We start from the raw sequence: 17,893 nt of genomic DNA, 5'->3' as shown, positions 1-17,893 counted from the left end.
TGATCGTCCTTGACCCTATCGACATATATCGCTTTGACGTAAATATGGCGCTCTCCAAATGTATCAATTTTAGGTTAGCAAGGACAGGCAAGAGCTTTGCCAACCGGCGATTCAGCGTTACGTCTTCCCAGCGAAGTTCAGCTTATAGTGAAAAAAAAAACGACGAAGATGAGAGCAGAGAAACACATTTTGGCTATCAAACTGTCAAAGAAAATGAAAAAGCGAAAAAAGGTAAGGTTAGGTCGTAACCTTCGATGTTTACGATTTAATACAAGATTTCTGTGTATATTTTAATTGTTTTCATTGATTGGGACGGGCTAGACGAAGTACATACACTTCGCATGAAATCATTTGCAAATTCTACTCGTTACCTTTTTCCTTTGAAAATATATCTGAAAAGAATTACAGATTACCGCAGACTCATTACAAAACTACAATAGTGTTTTTGATTTGCAGATTAAAGTTATTGTTAGTTTGCTATTGAACGTTGCTTTATATTGCAGTTCATGCTGTGTTTGAAAACGTTGCTGGGTCATACGACGTGATGAACGATGCAATGAGTCTCGGTATTCATCGAGTGTGGAAAGATATTTTCATCCAACGCTTGGGACCGACACACGGTACGAAATTGTTGGATGTAGCTGGCGGCACGGGTGACATAACTTTCCGATATTTAAATTACTTGAAAAATACGAGAAACCCAAAAAATTTGCAAAGCCATGTGACTGTGTGCGACATAAATGAGGCAATGTTGGATGTTGGCAAAGCTAGAGCTGAAAAACAAGGATGGACTGTTGACAAAGGCTACGACATCGCCTGGAAACAAGGTGACGCCGAGAAACTACCTTTTGCCAATGATTCTTTTACAGCCTACACTATTGCCTTTGGGATTAGAAACGTCACGCATGTCGAAAATGTAAGAACAAGCATTTAGAGGAAGATTATTCTCAATATATTTGTGTAAAACTTAGACGACCATGATTCGTTTCCTCAATGAATTTACAACGCTACGCACGTTTTCCTTATTGAAAAATAATCTGCCAGTACGCATTACACGCTTGTTTGAATCAAAATTTAGCTATTTATATAACACTGGTCTTAGTGGCTACTTAACTTAAATATCCTTCAAAACTGTACACTGTAAACGAAATTCTGTTAGATCTAGAATATGTATTACTATAAATTGAGTGAAAGCTATGTTTACAGAAAAATGAACTGTACATTTAAGCAATTTTTCTTATGATAAGATATGGGTATTGGATACAATACGTTACTTTTGCAAAGATTGCAGAATGCCATGAAAATAGAGAATGTAGAAAAGATTATTGAAAATATGCAAGAAAATAATGCAAGGAATCAGAGGATGCTTCGTTAATATGCAAATTGCAATAACGGCTTTTACAAGAAGCCAATATACCCTCAAACTACATATACTCCAGCTTTGAAAGTGGCTTGGAAATATGAATCATGTAACTAGTAAATATATCTCAATATGAGTATCCGTTACATTCCAGGTACTCGCCGAAGCTTATAGAGTTCTCCAGCCAGGTGGACGTTTCTTGTGCCTTGAGTTCAGCCAATTGAATAACGAGGCATTGCAATGGTATGAAATAATGGCTTGTCTTTCATGTGAAGTGTTAGTAAATTCAATTATGATAGTTTTACAATTGATACAGTAAAGTGATATTACATATGATAATTCTGAATCAACAAGAGGAAATAATTTTCGTTATTATTTCAAGATGAATGTACCATGACACGAATTTACGATTTGTGAGTCTAAATCTATTATGCAATGTTTCGTTAGTGTAACTTTTTCTGAAAATCAGTTGATAGACTTCCATCAACTTATCATCAACTGGTTTACTCAGTACAAAAATTCGATAGTTATTTTTTGTAAAAGTGAAGTACTGAGGGTCAAATAACATCTTTAATTTTCTCTGTCTTTCAATACCATGTTTCTTCAGGTGATATACTGTTAAAAAATATCCGTAGTTAATGTTAGGATGCCAATGATGTAAAGCTTAAGGGTGGGAAGACTGCTACTGCATGTGTATTGATTTACTCAACTCGTGGAGTTAACTTAATTTCTATAGCAAGTCGGGTATATTGCAGATGAAACAGACTACTGCCTTGATGCAAGTTTTGGGACTCAATGAAACGTTCCATGTTTTGAAAAAATGAAGCACATATTGAAGAAATCCCCTTATACTCGCCTTATTGCCAAACGTGAAATGTTGTTCTTCTGTGATTTGTCTTTACATGTGTATATTCAAGTTTTAACGAAGCTTTATGCAATTTCATCTACCATTTGTTTTTTCACGCAATTACAGCTAAAAATTACCTCCACTGCGCTTTTAATATCTTAGCAATAGTTTCAAGGATTCAAAAATCTCACAATTTTCCATTTTTGTAGTGTAAAGGAAAGCTGTCCTATTGTTTGGCATATATTAATCTTCTATCACACATATCATAAACTAGACCTTTAACATAAATTTTTAAGGCTTTCCACAGCAGTGGAGAGTATTTTCATTCTATAGCTATCGGTGCATCTCGGCTCCCCTTCATGTTTACCTTGATACATCAATATCCTCAGATTCTATTTATAAGCACAAACGCACAAGCTACCCCTAACAGAAAGTAGCATCCTTCGAACTGGTGAAAGTACACTTCCAGAAAATTGTCAGCTATTAAGAAAATTCACGCATTTGCCTGAGTGAGCAAATACTGGTATATGGGAATTGCATATTTTGAATTTACGGTAAACTGCACTCTCAGCATCGCATTGATATAAGATCGCAAGTAAATCTTGACAAAGATATTTCTGCATGAAAAATCTTTCTTCCACTCTTAGATCTCGAATAGAATAACAACACAATTAAATTTCCAGTCGTGAGGATTACTTTTGTCTGTAATTTCCAGTGCAGTATCAGATTGCACAGACTGAGATTTTGTGATTGCATCTCGGTGGAATAAAACTTGTTATTATTTACACAGATTCAATCCTATACAATTTTTTTAATCCTGATACTCATACACAGGACAATTTCAATTTTTAGTTAAACTTCAGCAAGTACATACGTATATGCGTCCTCTGATTCTACCCATAATTTTGATTCAGTTGTCATCTCTTTCCCAGCTGAAAAAAAAATGTGGAAATATACTGAACTGATTAAGACATATCTCAAAATTCTGTATTGTCATACTGATTGTGAACAGTAACTGTTTGCTGTGGTTTATGTTAGCCCTCTCAGCGCCCCGTTTATGTGCAAGTAGAAATTCATAATATGGTAGTCTATAAAAAAAAAAGTTAAATCTGTTCGACCTGCATTTGAATTCAGCTAAATGCCAGATACCATAGATGCAAAAACTTAGTATACGACGTTTCGATTTTTGAGTGTAACGTAAGAAAATTTTTGCTCTTGTTCAGTTGAGTCATCTTTGAGCAAGAGAGTTATGAGAATAGCATCAAATTCCTTTTCAAATCAATAGAGAGTACGTTTATGCTTGATCAATACCGATGAGACAGAAATTATTATTCAAATGTGATTCAGGCATTATCATTCTATATTTACCTGATACAATGAGGAATCTTGACCTGACTACGGGTTTTCCATTGACTATTTAAGATTTGAGTTTCAAGTGCATCAATGTGAATACCTACAATCGCAGCAGCTATATTGAATTTTTCAATATTTATACAGTTTTACGATTACCCCTTACAAGTTACACTGCGTGAATCCAAACACTAATATTCCATTGCATTGGTATGCATTATCATACCTAAGCATTGTCCTTTAAATTTGATCTAAGAATAAAATATTTGTGCGATTTACTGTATTCTTCATTCATTATCATTTTATCACAGGATCTATGACAAGTACTCCTTTCAAATGATCCCAGTTATGGGCATGCTAATTGCTGGACAGTGGGAACCTTACCAATATCTTGTTGAAAGTATTAGAAAATTTCCCAGGCAAGACGATTTTAAGGTAATTTTTAACTAGCATATCTGATTATTTTTATAGTTTTTTAATGGTCCCCTTTAAGAAGCGAAGTAAACGTTTTTGCATATCTAATTCAGTTCATTTATCGCAACCCACTCCGAACAATCGGAATCCAATTGCGACGAATTCTTATGTACTTTTCTCATCTGCAGCTCCGATAAGATAAGGATAATATACAATGTGACATTCTATTTACTTTCAGAACATGATCGAGGATGCTGGATTTAGACAAGTAAATTACGAAAATCTAACTTTTGGTATTGTCGCCATACACTCAGGATTTAAACTATAATTACCTAATTATATATTCTTGATGAGCAGCACGAACACATGTATCAATAACTAACGTGTATAAAGTTATATGATAATTTAGTGTATTGTGTGTAATAAATAGTAAAATGTTATCGCATCATTAAATAAACAGAGAAATGTTTTACATTCGTTTTTATTACACATCTCTAAAATTTTAGAGATGTCAAGTTATGGATATTCATATCATACCTTCGAGTTTACTTCTAGGCATTCATACTTGCTGTACCTCTGATACAAAGTCTGAAGTATCAAGATTGGACGGCGAACTGCTGCAAAGTATTCAGAGGTTGGCGACTCTCGTATCCTCTACACACAGGCCTACAAACATTCACAGCTTCCAAGAATTTTCTATAACTGTTTTTCCTATCTAGATTGAATTCCAAACAACCTAAGAAATTTTACAAAATATGGAACCGCCATTGACGATTACGCAAGAAAAATGAAAATATAAGTCTAATTACTGATAACTCTTTGAATATTATCATGCTCGTTATCGTTTTTGATAATTTTTATCTAAAACATGTGTAGGACACGAAAAGGACATGTAATCAGGATAATAATCACGAGTACTTTCAGGGACAACTGTATTAATATTTAGTAGTGAAAACAGCAGCCTCAGATAGAACAAGTAAATACACACGCAGTACATTCCATCCAGAGATCCACAACATTAAATTAATACCGTTCCCCCACAGGAATTGTTTAAGGCTGTGTCTCAAGTTGTATAAATTTTATGTCTTGTTTTTGTCATTGAATATCACTGTACCCTGCCAAATTTCGAATATAATACACCGCAATTATCCAATTGCAGCGTGCTAAGTTAGCATACACTCCAGTTTTATAAAATTTTTCTAGGAAATTCATGTTTGCCTTACAATAATGCTTACTGTCAAATATCATCACTATCTTAATTTTTGCTGTATAATGCAATTAATATACCTATACATATGATAAAGTTATGTAATATTAAAATTTGAGACACGCCTGTCAAGCATTTATCTGCTAGATTCCATAGTTAAACTTTAATAGCCAATATGAGGTATCCGACACATCATAAATTCGCCCAAGTCTCGTTGATAAAACTAGTTAATACTGGAGCATGTACGAAGATTGAAAAAATGTCTATCTAATAACTTGCGAACGTAGTAATCATTGCCAAGATACAGGTGGTGCGAGGATGCAAGATGATTGCTACACAGAATAATCCGTGACATAAATCAATGAAACTTATTTCAGGCTGTGTACAAAGGTGGTCATACTAGTTTAGAAGTTCGACATTGTGAAGGATAATTAATCACTTGTGGTGAAAAAAAAAATTGTGTGTACAATTGCTAGGCTGGTGGCACGTCAGTTTTTTGAGACTATGGGTCGCTTCTCACACAGAAACGTCGATTCAGTCTCCAACATTCAAGTTGAAAAGTATACTTTCATTTTCCAGCTATGTGTATGGGATTATAATACTTATTCCAAATATTTGACGAGATTGCTATGCAAGTGAGGAAGAAACTGTGGTGTGAGATACACTTAAACTATTTCAACTTAATCTTCATTAATCGGGTCAACAGTTAATTCAGAAGAATCCGTATTTCCATAGTACTGTGCTGTTCTGCATTTTCTGATATTAGAGAATTCTTCAAACCACAAACTCATAACTATCCAACACATAGGCCAAGAATTTCGTTATGTTTGTCGATTTATTCCAGATTTTCGTAATAAAAATGTAATTGAAAAATTGTTGAACTAGCACAACACTTGCAAATATCCAGGGTATAGCACTCGAAGAAGCAAAGATTTTGCATCTTACAATCTTCAAGTCACAAAATTATTTCACCTTGTTCTAAGCTGTTTGATGCGACACCCAGATCCCAAAATAGTGGATGTTTGAGTAAAAATAGGTTTAAAGTATGATTCATTATGGCATTAGGGTAGGATAACTATAATCAATTCTCATTACTCATTATTTCGCATTAAACAATCGATTTTCTCAGATTTATGAAATAGCTTAGTTACTAGAATCTGTGCATTTGGAATCACAGTTTCAGATCTAGAGTGAGAATAATTTCCTCAAAGGAGAATTCTTCTGCTAGGAGATGACAGAATTAGGTCCAATCTAGATGTAAATAATAAATGTGTACGATATATACTTATCGTGACACACTTAAGTAAAAGGATGGGGCAAATAATTCAGTGATACTTAGGAAAAAACGAAAAGGAAATTGGATTTCAAAAAAACAAGTATACTTTATTATTAATTTATATTAAATGTAATGAATAAGTGAATGACACAGATTCCAACAATGGTCCAGACTTGCAAGACTTACGATTTGAATAACTTGATGAATTAATCAACTATTCAAGCAATAATAATAAATGTTTCAAGTGCTTATTTCCAATAAATTGTGAGATTATGCTTTCTAAACACTCAAGAGGTACAATTCTCTCCTAGTTTTTTGACTTTTGCCCTTGTGTTCTGGCAATCCTTAAGCCCTACAACGCTATCAACGTTGTGAAAATATTACCTAAAGGTACGCACTATATGCGTAGATGGTGGTTAATTAAAATCATGCTGAGGCCTGAAATTTGGAAAAACGTTGTTACTCTTATAGCAACACATATAATTTACTTGCAGGGCGCAAACCCGATTCATTCTGAATTAGAGAATATCGCATGTGGATTGCACTATGTATAAATAGCATATTTGTATAATCTATTTATTAATTATGTTATGTGTAATTAGCGTATGGAGTATTGAATGATCAATAGTGACGATGGAACAGACAAACATTGTCTGAAGCAATTCTGGAGCCCGAACATACCACTGATTTTTAAGTATGCATCGCCCTGATAAAACGCCAGTGAAAAATCCAGTGTCAGTTACAAAATACAACAATAGTAACACGAATGTTTCTAATAGTATTAAGTAGTATCGTTCTTTCTCTTTTCCTTCTTTATGAAAATCGATATTCAATTGTTATGTAATTAATATTTATTCAATGTATAATATATATATGTGTGTGTATATATATATATATAAAAAAAAATCTGATGCTTTCATCGGCACGTTAAATTTTTAATACTCCTCTTCATCTTAATATTAAACAAAACGTCATCAAACAAGTAAAAAAAATCATTCAACTAATTATTCATTGTGTGTAGCATTGTGGGGGAGGAGGGGGTAAGGCTAAGTAGGGAAAATTTCGAAATTTTTGTTGTTAATTATGGTAAATTGTAATTATTAGCTTAATCAGTGTTCGCTAGTGATAATTTCCAGCACCAGGGGATCTAGTTTCTGACATAATGTATACACAGACTAGTCAACACGTTGCATTTTCGTGATCCTGAACAATAACGCAGTACCAAACTGCAACGATGAACATAAGGTGGAGAACCCTGAGTAACTGTACATTATCACGAGTAAGGTCTGATTACACGTAGTATATACCTAATAGAAACAAGAACACAACAAAGTTTTTTGTTTTTTTTTTCTTGGCATACGCAATACATTTCAACGTGTAAGGTAGTATGTCAATATTTTTATATGTCCCCCAACCCTTAGATTCTCTACACAAATAGATTTATATTTTAGTCCATATATTGTTGTCCAATACGCAATTGGAGAACAAACGAGATTGTTGCGTCATATATGCCATCTTTCAGGACCCTCCTTTACCTTTTTTTTTATTGAAATCAGTTCTTATCATATATTTGTATATGTAATACAATTTAATTTCTCAGATGACATAGCGATTGAAGGGGGAAGGGGGATAGTACAGAGGATAGAATCCAGCTTATCCGCTCTTGAAAAGAAGAATGGCTACCTGGCCCAAATAAAAATAGATGAAATGTCTTGTTTCGTGCGTCACATAGCTACCAAAGTTACGTCCAACGATACAATGCCACGTGGGATTATATTTTTTGTCAAACTCCTTCTTTATGAAAGCTGCAATATCCTATAACACACCAAAACATGAGGTTTATTATTAAATATTCATCAAAATACCAAATCAAGTTATAAGTAATATTATAGGGGTATATACACGATTTCTTCAAGAAAACCCACCTCCCAGAATAATAATCAGAGAAATTTCGAGATTAACAACAAGTAATGTTAAATGTGAGCAACTCCTAATTTGTACTTTTGAAATATGAAGGCAGATTTGACAAGATGGATTGGTAACATGTCTTCAAATATGAGTATGAAATATGTCACTTTTGCAATGGCTAATTCAAAATATAGATATTATACGTAACATTCACGTTGCTTTTGCAGCGTTTGCTTTATTAAGGTTACTATATCGTCATTATCTTAATTAACTAACAAAAACTTCCTCTCATTTGCGTAACGCTTCCATTATTAGGACACCTTAAGAAACTTCCGGGAGACATGTTAATCTCTATATTTAGACAGATCAAAATAGCTTAGGACAAGCTGTTATCGAACTTTCGCACCCAAGTGAACCCCAAAGCGCATTAATTAGTATTCGTACTTCTAGTTTTCGATAGTAATGACAAAAAGAAATGTCAGGTTATCGTAAGTAGCAGTCAATTACTCAAATGTTCAATAAACATTATTGACGATTAAAGAAAAAAATTGAGCACAGAAAATAGATTCAGAACACTTGAAAAATTAATTTGTGAGTCAATTCCCTCACCTTTTCAATATTAAACTTCTCGAGGGCCTGAGTGGCGCAGTCCACAGCGTCCTGTTGCATCTCCTCGGACATGTCAGCATTTTTGATCACAGCCTTACGGTCTGACATCTTGTTTGGTCTGAAAACAGCAATGAAACGTTTTTCTCAAGATAAGAATGATGGCCCGATAGGTATTTGTCTGAAACCTTGCATGTAAACCATGTTCAAAGACGATTAATTACTCGGTATTAATAAATCAACTGATTGCTATATAATGGATTACTGACGATTAAATAATTCATTGAAATAACACCTGCGCTGGGATTATTAGAAATGAAAGTGAGAAGAAATGGACCCAAATTTCAAAGTTAATTATTTTTGGACATATTTACATTGAAATTTATCAGTCAATGTTGATGTTCATAAGTTTTCACGATTCCTTAGATATTAAACTTTCTAGTTGGCTACTCTTTCAAAAATATTTCATATTTACAATCAGCTGTAATATTCATGTTGTTTGGTATTCTTGTCAAGTTTGTAGCAAAATGAGTGAAACATTCGTTCCACACTATGCATTTAGTTGGTATGTGGAAAATTAATCAGAAAACAGAAAAAAAAAAACGAGCAGATGCCCAAGAGTATAAAATAAATCCCTACTGTTTCAAATAATCTAGTACGTATCTTGTTTTACCAATAATAAACATTCCAAATTTTGCATCTGTTTTTACAATTTTATGAGCCGGTTCTCAAGTGCAAAATATTCTCAAGGTGGTAGGCCAATGTGAATTATTATCTTTGCAAAGCATACAATTAAAATTTTATCTCTTATGCTGCCTTCTCATGTTTATCGTCATTCTAATGGGTGCTCATGTGCATTATACAAAACTATAAGTCGATGCATTAATTTTTCCACAAGATATTTTAGGACGTCCAACAAAAAAAAAAGTAAAATACTTTTCTCAATAGATAGCAATCATGGTAAACTAGAAAAATTTCATTTGCTCATTTTGTGATAAAAAGATAATTCTAAATTTTGTAAAAGATTCTGCTGAGAAAAAAGTGAGTGAAAAGCTTTCAGATACTCGTCAGTGGTTAATATTGTCAAGTCGCAAACAGCGTTAAAGTACCCTTTGGAAAATTAACCAACAGTAGCAGCACTTGAAAGATTTGTAAGCAGAAAAAAAAATATATCAACTTGCCACAAGACTTTGAATATGTGCTACAAAAATAGTAATAAACTCTGTCTCACCACCTCGAGTAAATACTTTGTTCAGTTGGCAGGTTGAAATACAGTTTCGACTGCACATCGACAGTAACCAGTGGGGTGTCTGATACGTAATTACAATAGACACGTAAATTTTGGAGCTACTTGATCGACATGAGTGATTCAGAGTATAAATTTAGGGCTATGCACTCAGATGAAATATACTAAATCGCACAAACGAAAGAAGATGAGATTATGGAAACGAAAACAACGAATTTTGGAGAGTAAGGTGTAATTTGTGAGGTTTCGCACCTAATATACGAATTAATTTTAAATGAACCTCGGAGGTAGAACACGCGCGATTTTGACAGTGGCGTGAACGTCAAATACCGGCATGTCAATACCAGATGCCAGATCGCCAGCAGCAGAAGAGGCTCGGTTAATATAAGCGGGCGGGAGCGACGGCGAAGCGCGAGGAGAAGCGCGGGACGGGTATTGTTTTATCGATAAGAAAATATGTCGCAGGATCGGCACGCGATCGAGAATAACGAGTGATAGAATTGTAATTGGTAACGAATATATGTCATGTTTAATATTCGCGAATACGTAATGGGTGATATAGAGACCGCCAACGAAAGCCAAACTTGACAGTAAGATCATTGCCCCCCCGACCGTTTGAAACCGAAATATTTCGTAAAGTAGCTGTTAACATACCTTTTAAAAAGCTACACTCAGCTAGTTTATATTCTGGCAAACACTTGAGGCTCTTTCGATTACGTTTCACACAGTTTACCGCGGCAAACCGAATTTACTCCGCGATTTTTCCGCGCTCGAGCCAAACACCAAAAATCCCTTCACGGGTTGAAGATTGTACCTCAACGTATCTCGACCCTGATTGGTCGAGGTGTAGGGTCTTCTATCAGGGTCCTCTATCAACCCGGCATGCCTTGCGTCGTACAGCCCGCGCAAGAAGGGATACCGATGACGCATTCAAACGTTATTCAAACATTATTACACCCGCAGCGAGAAATATCACATCATTTCTTGTTATTGTTCAAATTGTTAGTTTTGCGGACTTATTTTTTCTTTATTCACCATTTTAAGTCGAATATACACCAGCAGCAGGGAATTTTGGCTTGTTCCAATTAATATTGTACGTAATGAAAACATAATGCAACATACGCCTCCAAGCCTAGCGATTATTGTGAAATTTAGTATATTGACGGTAAAATATTAGAGTTCATGAAAAGAAAATGGGATGGGATACGTTAACGAGGGATTCGTACGGTAACATGTGTAATCAAATATCTAAACTTACCTACTGTAATTTCTGGAAAAACGAAAATTTTTTTAAGACTCAATAGTGACTTCACAAATTTCAGGATCGGATATAAATAAACCGTCACGGTAACGTGCGTATCTTTGACAATCACCAGCTTGCTTTTATTTATATGTCCTTTTTCCGTTTATCAAAGCATAAGTGATTGATTTTTTTCTCCTGAATATATATGTACGGAGTGAAATGAAAACTACAAAAACATCGTACTTGCAACAATTGGTCACCGTCAAATCAACATCTGTAACTGAAATCAAAGCTCCCTCTCGGGTTTGTAGCATTGAAAATAAGTTGAAAAATCTTCAACCCATGAATAATGATTAATTTTTTGTTATTCACAAGAATCTTTCTCTTCTCAGTTTTAATTAAACCAATTCAAAAAGACTAGTCAAATCAATTAAAGTATCCGCTTCCGAACTGTGACCGGGCCACGCCATCTTGTTTGTTCCACTAAGAGTGAAGCAGCGGCCGTGAACAATTAAGGCGCAAATATCGTCACTGTTGCATTTGATGATTAACTAGACTCTGTTAGTTATTCCGTTTAATCAAGATGTCTCACGGTGGTAGGAACGAGTGTAGGATTTACGTGGGAAATTTACCACCAGATATTCGTACCAAAGACATTCAGGATCTTTTCTACAAATTTGGTAAAGTTACCTTTGTTGACTTGAAAAATCGTAGGGGGCCGCCATTCGCCTTCGTTGAGTTCGACGACCCAAGGTACGTATTTTTTTGCGTTTCTACCTGTTAGGTTAACATACGGGTGTTGGGCATACTTGTTTATCGCATATTATGCTCAGCGCGCTCTATTCCGCCCTTGTCGCTAATAATCATGCTCATCTCTAGGCCTATGCAACGTAACCTTGTACTTACATTGCGTGATCTATTTTTGATAGCAACCACAAATTTACCAACCATTTGAATTCATGAGCGAATTACGTCTATTAACACGTATCCGCATTTATGCACAAATACACGGCGATACTTTAAAGTTAAATTGTGCTTAATCGTTTTAGCGGATGAGAGTTCATGCATATTGCATAGCTTGCAGAAGTCACTGTGAAACTTGTTACACCGAGCGCACATTTGAATGGAAATTACATATGACTGTATTCAAACTTTACATCAATTAAAGCCCACAGTATCTAGGCACTGGCAGTCAGTGGATGTAAATGACGGCAAGATTGGCAGTCGAGAAATTTCACGGCTTTATAGCAAAATACTTTCGGGTATATTCCATCCTTGAGCGAGCAGGTGGCGCAGTGGCTAAGGCTCTGGAGCAGTGAACTGGCAAGCTTGGGTTTGAGACTTTGGGCCATAGAACTTTCTGTGTCTTATTTTTTGAAAGAAGTTCGACCTTCATCATACTTTTGCTACGGGCTTGATAAATTATTGTATTGCGTTGTCATCCGAAACCCCAACACACACTGGGTTATGATTTCGCTGCCAGTTTGTGGCTACCAACCATGCTGCTGTTATAGTTGTTATTCTGTATGTAAAAACTCAGGGTCTATTCCATCTATAAAGTGAATTACATATCACTCCAAATACGTAGTCTGCTAACCTCTCAGCCAAAAATTCTGGATGTGCGTCTGGTTACTTTATAGTGCAACAAGCCACACTGACCTAAAAAATACAAGTTTTGCAAGGTTACTGAATTATTAACTTTGCGCATCCTATAGTTTTTACAAGACAGCATAATTGGGAAATATCAAGGAATTTTACTGAACAGATCAAACATTATAAAAACTCGACAAAAAAATAAAAAATGAATAAATAAAATAAAAAAAAAAAAAAAACAAGAAAAATCAAAAAACTGCAGGTTTTGGTTCTCCGACTTGCAGTTTATCGAAACTCAAGACTGTTTCAGATATATTTTATGATACAAAACAGGTTCTACTCGGAATCAAGATTTGCATAGTTGATGAGGAGTAGTAAAACATGATTTTTTTAAAAAAAGATTGTAGATTTTTTAACAGTAAACCTTACTAGCTGTCATGTAAATCAGTCTTCAATTTCATTCAGTTGGACAGCATAAATAGCTAGGCAAAAGTTTTTTTCAAAGTTACTACAAATTTTGCAGAGTTTGGCGATTAGGAATTTCTAACAATCTGACTTCTTGACAGTGTCTTTTGTAGGCTCAAAGTATCTCCAATAGTTGACTAATCTTTTCGAAGATATTCAGTTCATATTGTAGAATGATAGTTTCATGTTGCAAACCAATTTCATATATGATGTGAACTAATTTTAAGTTACACAGCTTCAGTAAACTTCACCTGAAACATTTTGATCAAATGAATAAAAATAAACAAATAAGTAAAGATGTTTATATTGAAATTACAGGGATGCCGAAGATGCAGTACATGCTAGAGATGGTTATGACTATGATGGCTATAGGTTGAGAGTAGAATTTCCCAGGGGTGGGGGACCAAGTAACAACTTTCGCGGGGGACGTGGTGCAGGAGGTGGTGATAGTGGCGGTAGAGGTGGCAGAGGTGAAATGAGCAATTCTAGAGGCCGTGGTCCTCCGGCTCGTCGATCTCAGTATAGAGTATTGGTTACGGGGTTGCCATCCTCGGGAAGCTGGCAGGATCTCAAAGACCACATGCGCGAAGCAGGTGACGTTTGCTTTGCAGATGTCTACAAAGATGGGACTGGTGTCGTTGAGTTTCTACGTTACGAAGACATGAAGTATGCGGTCAAAAAATTAGATGACTCCAGGTTCAGATCGCATGAGGTACAACTTCTATGTTTATTTGTAATTATTTAGTGGAGTGCAATTAACTGAACTATCTTTTTCCATATCACAGACATATTTTCTCTTCTGTAAATGACAAACTAGACATTGAAAAAATGTAATTTTCTAAAACTGAAAATTCTAGCTTATCGATTTAAGTTAATTTTTAATGTACTGCAGGTAAAAATATTGCAGTAATTGAATTGGCCTAAAATTTTTTGAAGGATTGCACCTTATTTCATGACAATTACAATAAATTTTGTTTGCCTCAATATTAATACATGCCTTAGCCACAACAGTTTCTCACTACTTCAGCATTTTTCAAATATATTATTATTTAAACAATGATCGTAAATGTCTTATTTCTTGTGACTGTCACGTTAACTTTTTATCCCAATTCTCAGGGTGAAGTTGCATACATTCGTGTCAAAGAAGACCACAGCAGTGGAGATCGCGGCCGCAGTGAAGATCGAGAGAGAGGACGTACTCGTTCGAGGAGTTACAGTCCACGTCGTCGTGGTTCTCCTACCTATTCGCCATTGCGTCGCAACTACTCGCGGTCACGCTCACGCTCCAGGTCTCGCTCATACGATTAGTGTGTACGTATCAATACTATATAACCTCAGTGATAATATGAGTGATTTTTCAACCACTCATGCCTTGCCGAATTTCGTTTTCACTGCTTTGACTCACTAAAGACATTTATCTTGGCTGAATGAATTGTAAATTGTATTTTACAAACTGTATTCAGGTTGTCGTTGCATAATTGACAAGTATGTTGTTACCTGTGTAATACATACGATCACAGGTGCAGTGTAACATAAGATTTTTCACAGTCTTTGATAAACATGATTCTTTTTCCTAATAATTTTTCATCCCTTTCTTGATCACTTCAGAGGGAAATCTTGACAAGTTTTTGGCATCGAAAAATTGAAAGGAATTGAATACTATCATTATACTTGTTGTGAATTGCATCACTTTTTTTCTACAAGTTAAACCTAATCAGTTTTATTAATTGTCAATTGTGGTTGATGTTCTGATATTGAAATAGCTTTTCATGCATAATGTCTGTAAAGTTAACAGTGTTCGGTTTACTCAAATAAATTTGTACCAATTGAACTAGACAATTACAAAAGTTCAAGGAAAACATCTTTAACGGCCACATTTTTTTAAACATAATAGTGCTTTGATACAAGATATGAATCGTCACCGAAACCTATAGTGATTGCCGAAATTTTTGAATATACATCGTGAGTAATATTCGATATGTCGAATAATTCTGTACCACTATTGTTTTATCAAATCAATCTGCAATTTCTTGGAATATTACATAAAGTCTTCGTTCCATTTCTTGGTACCATAATATTAAAATGCGCACATGTGCATATTCTTTACTATGCCCATGTAAAGGAATAATGTTTGCAATCCCGATTAATTATCATTATCAGCTAGATCAGGGATAGGATTGTAGATCCGGAGCTGGCGTAAAATTCGCAATTCACAACAAATATGACGTGATATATCATTATCATCTACAAATACGGATCAACGCGTGATTTAATGTTTTATTTTTTGCCCATAAAAATTGTTTTAAGCCATAATTATTATTGCAGGATAACAGATCTTTGTCAGATGAGACCTCATGGTAGCCAAATATGAGAACAATGATTTGGTGATCATGAGCATTGCGAGACATTGCGCTGACAACCCCACTGCATCTTTTTACTCATAACATGCTGTACACCGCGTCATCTCCCACCTTATGTTTAATACGTTTATAACTTTTAATGAGAAAACTATCTGCAACAGACAAGTTTCAGTATTCATAAGTCTTAACACTTATGAAAATGGATTGTGAAAAACACTTTTTCAAAGCATATACGTGGCAAACCACAAAGTATAGTCATTTTAAAGCTTATGCAGAAAGTAAAACGTATTCTCCTGCATTATTAAAACCACCAATCCATTTCTATAAGTCTTTGATGGATAACTCAATCCTGTGCTTAAAAGATGTAAATGTGAAAAGATTTTCTAACTGCACACATATTTATAAGCTTTCGCTCTGAGTCGATAATGCAAAGAGGCTCTGAATATTATAAATATTTTTACCAATGGGAACATCTGAATATATTTACATGTATTACATATTATAAATGTTTAAGTAAAATATCCATTCCTTTGAGAATATTATCAATTGTATATACGAGTCATAGGTCAGAGTTGCATGCTCAAATTCAGCAATGTTCCTTACACAACTCGTCGCAAAACGATTTCACACCAATTATATGTTATCTGAATCTTGAAGCGATTCCTTCGATTGCAACAGAGGAATAGCCTATAACGTATTTTCATTGTATTTTAAAATATATTTAATTCTATTACAGAGTTAATATGTGTTCATAATTCGAAAGAAATACAAAGATTCATTCCTGTTGTCGTTACAATCGCTTAGGGATTGCAGAATACGCGTTTGGGGTTTAAAGTTTCGAATCTGATATCGATTATCTATTATTGTATCAAGAAACTAATGTATTTTTTCTTCTTTTGTATATTGGATTGGATTGTAACACAATGAATGAAAAACTGAGAAACTACACGATGTTACTTCTTGGATGGATATAATGCTTCGTTCATACTTGACGATGGGATGGGATGGAATGCATTTTGGATGGATTTGTATGGAGCATAAATTTAAGCGGATTAAAGATAAGTCGCAGTGAGGATAATCAGGATTAAGGATAAATTTGGACAAGAGGAAATTCAGGAACGCGATCCTCAAGCAAGGATATATTCGATTCGAGGATTATCGATTAGCTGGGATTGGATTCAAGCTGATACACATTGGCAAGTCCATTGAAAACTCCGTGAAATTGACGTGGTTTTTTTCGTGTTTCTTCCTTTTTTCTTCCTAAATTACAGTCTGTTCACGTCCATCCACAAACACTTCAGTGTAGAAATTTAATAATATTTTTAAACGTGGCTAAAACATCAAGAACATATACCATGTTTTAATGTATCAAGTTGAGATGATTTGTTCTTTAAAAATTCATATGCATATTCATTTCATTTAAGTTTTATTATTTTTTTTTTTTTTGTTTCAAGCTGAAAAATTTGTGAGTGGTAAATATCCATGTGTCAATATTGAAACATCTTTCACTACCAATCAAAGTTCTTCAATAAATCACATTTTTTTTCTGTAGCTTATACCCAGGAGTTTTATATCCAGGCATCAATTAAAATAAAGTACCACACCATTCTTACATTATTATGATCATCTTTTTGCATTTCTCTCTGATATATAGTAATACTTTGCATTAGTAATTGATATTAGTATGATTACTATTAGTACGATTGCTCAAATTTAGAGAAAAATAGTTAGTGCTAACAAAATGTTGTTTAAACCCTTGGATTGATTATGAAACATTCTGCATACTATGTTAAACAAGTTATAGCCAACTACACTCCTGGTCTCGAATGTGTTAGAATCAATCTAAAGGTCTATACATTAACTATGCAATCATCTCAAAAAATACATGGATAGTTGTATATAATTATATTTTGAACTTTAACATCATTGGAATATTATTTTGCTTCAAAGTTGTTTTTCTATCTCAGGAATCTGATATCATAAACAGAGAAGCTTCAACAAGAACAGTTCTATTAATG

The 17,893-nt window shown here is 34.5% G+C and overlaps 3 protein-coding genes across 5 annotated transcripts; 2 read left to right on the top strand and 1 right to left on the bottom strand.

The window, feature by feature from the left end:
• Positions 1-6: 6 nt before the first annotated feature.
• On the top strand, positions 7-4,440 carry LOC107223184 (2-methoxy-6-polyprenyl-1,4-benzoquinol methylase, mitochondrial). The gene is made up of 5 exons (XM_015662796.2): positions 7-231; positions 504-916; positions 1,515-1,603; positions 3,869-3,992; positions 4,210-4,440. Exons 1-5 carry the CDS (start codon positions 45-47, stop codon positions 4,297-4,299), a joined length of 903 nt encoding a protein of 300 aa, XP_015518282.1. The 5' UTR covers positions 7-44; the 3' UTR covers positions 4,300-4,440.
• A 2,095-nt stretch (positions 4,441-6,535) lies between these two features.
• Positions 6,536-11,048, bottom strand: LOC107223183 (dynein light chain 2, cytoplasmic). Of its 3 annotated transcripts, none has more exons than XM_015662795.2 (3): positions 10,869-11,048; positions 8,972-9,089; positions 6,536-8,269 (listed from the first exon to the last, which is right to left on the bottom strand). In XM_015662795.2, exons 2-3 carry the CDS (start codon positions 9,077-9,079, stop codon positions 8,108-8,110), a joined length of 270 nt encoding a protein of 89 aa, XP_015518281.1. In that variant the 5' UTR covers positions 9,080-9,089; positions 10,869-11,048; the 3' UTR covers positions 6,536-8,107. The 3 variants fall into 3 exon arrangements, with proteins under 3 accessions (XP_015518281.1, XP_046589432.1, XP_046589430.1); XM_046733476.1 differs by lacking the exon at positions 10,869-11,048 and adding an exon at positions 10,467-10,568; XM_046733474.1 differs by lacking the exon at positions 10,869-11,048 and adding an exon at positions 10,495-10,516.
• An 876-nt stretch (positions 11,049-11,924) lies between these two features.
• Positions 11,925-16,821, top strand: LOC107223174 (serine/arginine-rich splicing factor 1A). The gene is made up of 4 exons (XM_015662783.2): positions 11,925-12,210; positions 13,834-14,227; positions 14,632-14,826; positions 15,841-16,821. The coding sequence occupies exons 1-3, from the start codon at positions 12,041-12,043 to the stop codon at positions 14,821-14,823; spliced, it is 756 nt and encodes a 251-aa protein (XP_015518269.1). The 5' UTR covers positions 11,925-12,040; the 3' UTR covers positions 14,824-14,826; positions 15,841-16,821.
• Positions 16,822-17,893: the final 1,072 nt, after the last annotated feature.

This window comes from Neodiprion lecontei, chromosome 3, assembly GCF_021901455.1.
Source record: "Neodiprion lecontei isolate iyNeoLeco1 chromosome 3, iyNeoLeco1.1, whole genome shotgun sequence".
NCBI classification, from domain to species: Eukaryota; Metazoa; Arthropoda; class Insecta; order Hymenoptera; family Diprionidae; genus Neodiprion; species Neodiprion lecontei.
This window is presented reverse-complemented; position numbering and strand designations above follow the sequence as displayed.

Coding starts and splice junctions, on each gene's coding strand:
- LOC107223184 (XM_015662796.2), top strand. CDS start 45: ATGGCGCTCTCCAAATGTATCAATTTTAGGTTAGCAAGGACAGGCAAG. Junction 232..503: donor AAATGAAAAAGCGAAAAAAG/GTAAGGTTAGGT, acceptor TTTATATTGCAG/TTCATGCTGTGTTTGAAAAC. Junction 3,993..4,209: donor CCAGGCAAGACGATTTTAAG/GTAATTTTTAAC, acceptor ATTTACTTTCAG/AACATGATCGAGGATGCTGG.
- LOC107223183 (XM_015662795.2), bottom strand. CDS start 9,079: ATGTCAGACCGTAAGGCTGTGATCAAAAATGCTGACATGTCCGAGGAG. Junction 8,270..8,971: donor AGAAGTTTAATATTGAAAAG/GTGAGGGAATTG, acceptor GGTGTGTTATAG/GATATTGCAGCTTTCATAAA.
- LOC107223174 (XM_015662783.2), top strand. CDS start 12,041: ATGTCTCACGGTGGTAGGAACGAGTGTAGGATTTACGTGGGAAATTTA. Junction 12,211..13,833: donor GTTGAGTTCGACGACCCAAG/GTACGTATTTTT, acceptor TTGAAATTACAG/GGATGCCGAAGATGCAGTAC. Junction 14,228..14,631: donor CCAGGTTCAGATCGCATGAG/GTACAACTTCTA, acceptor CCCAATTCTCAG/GGTGAAGTTGCATACATTCG.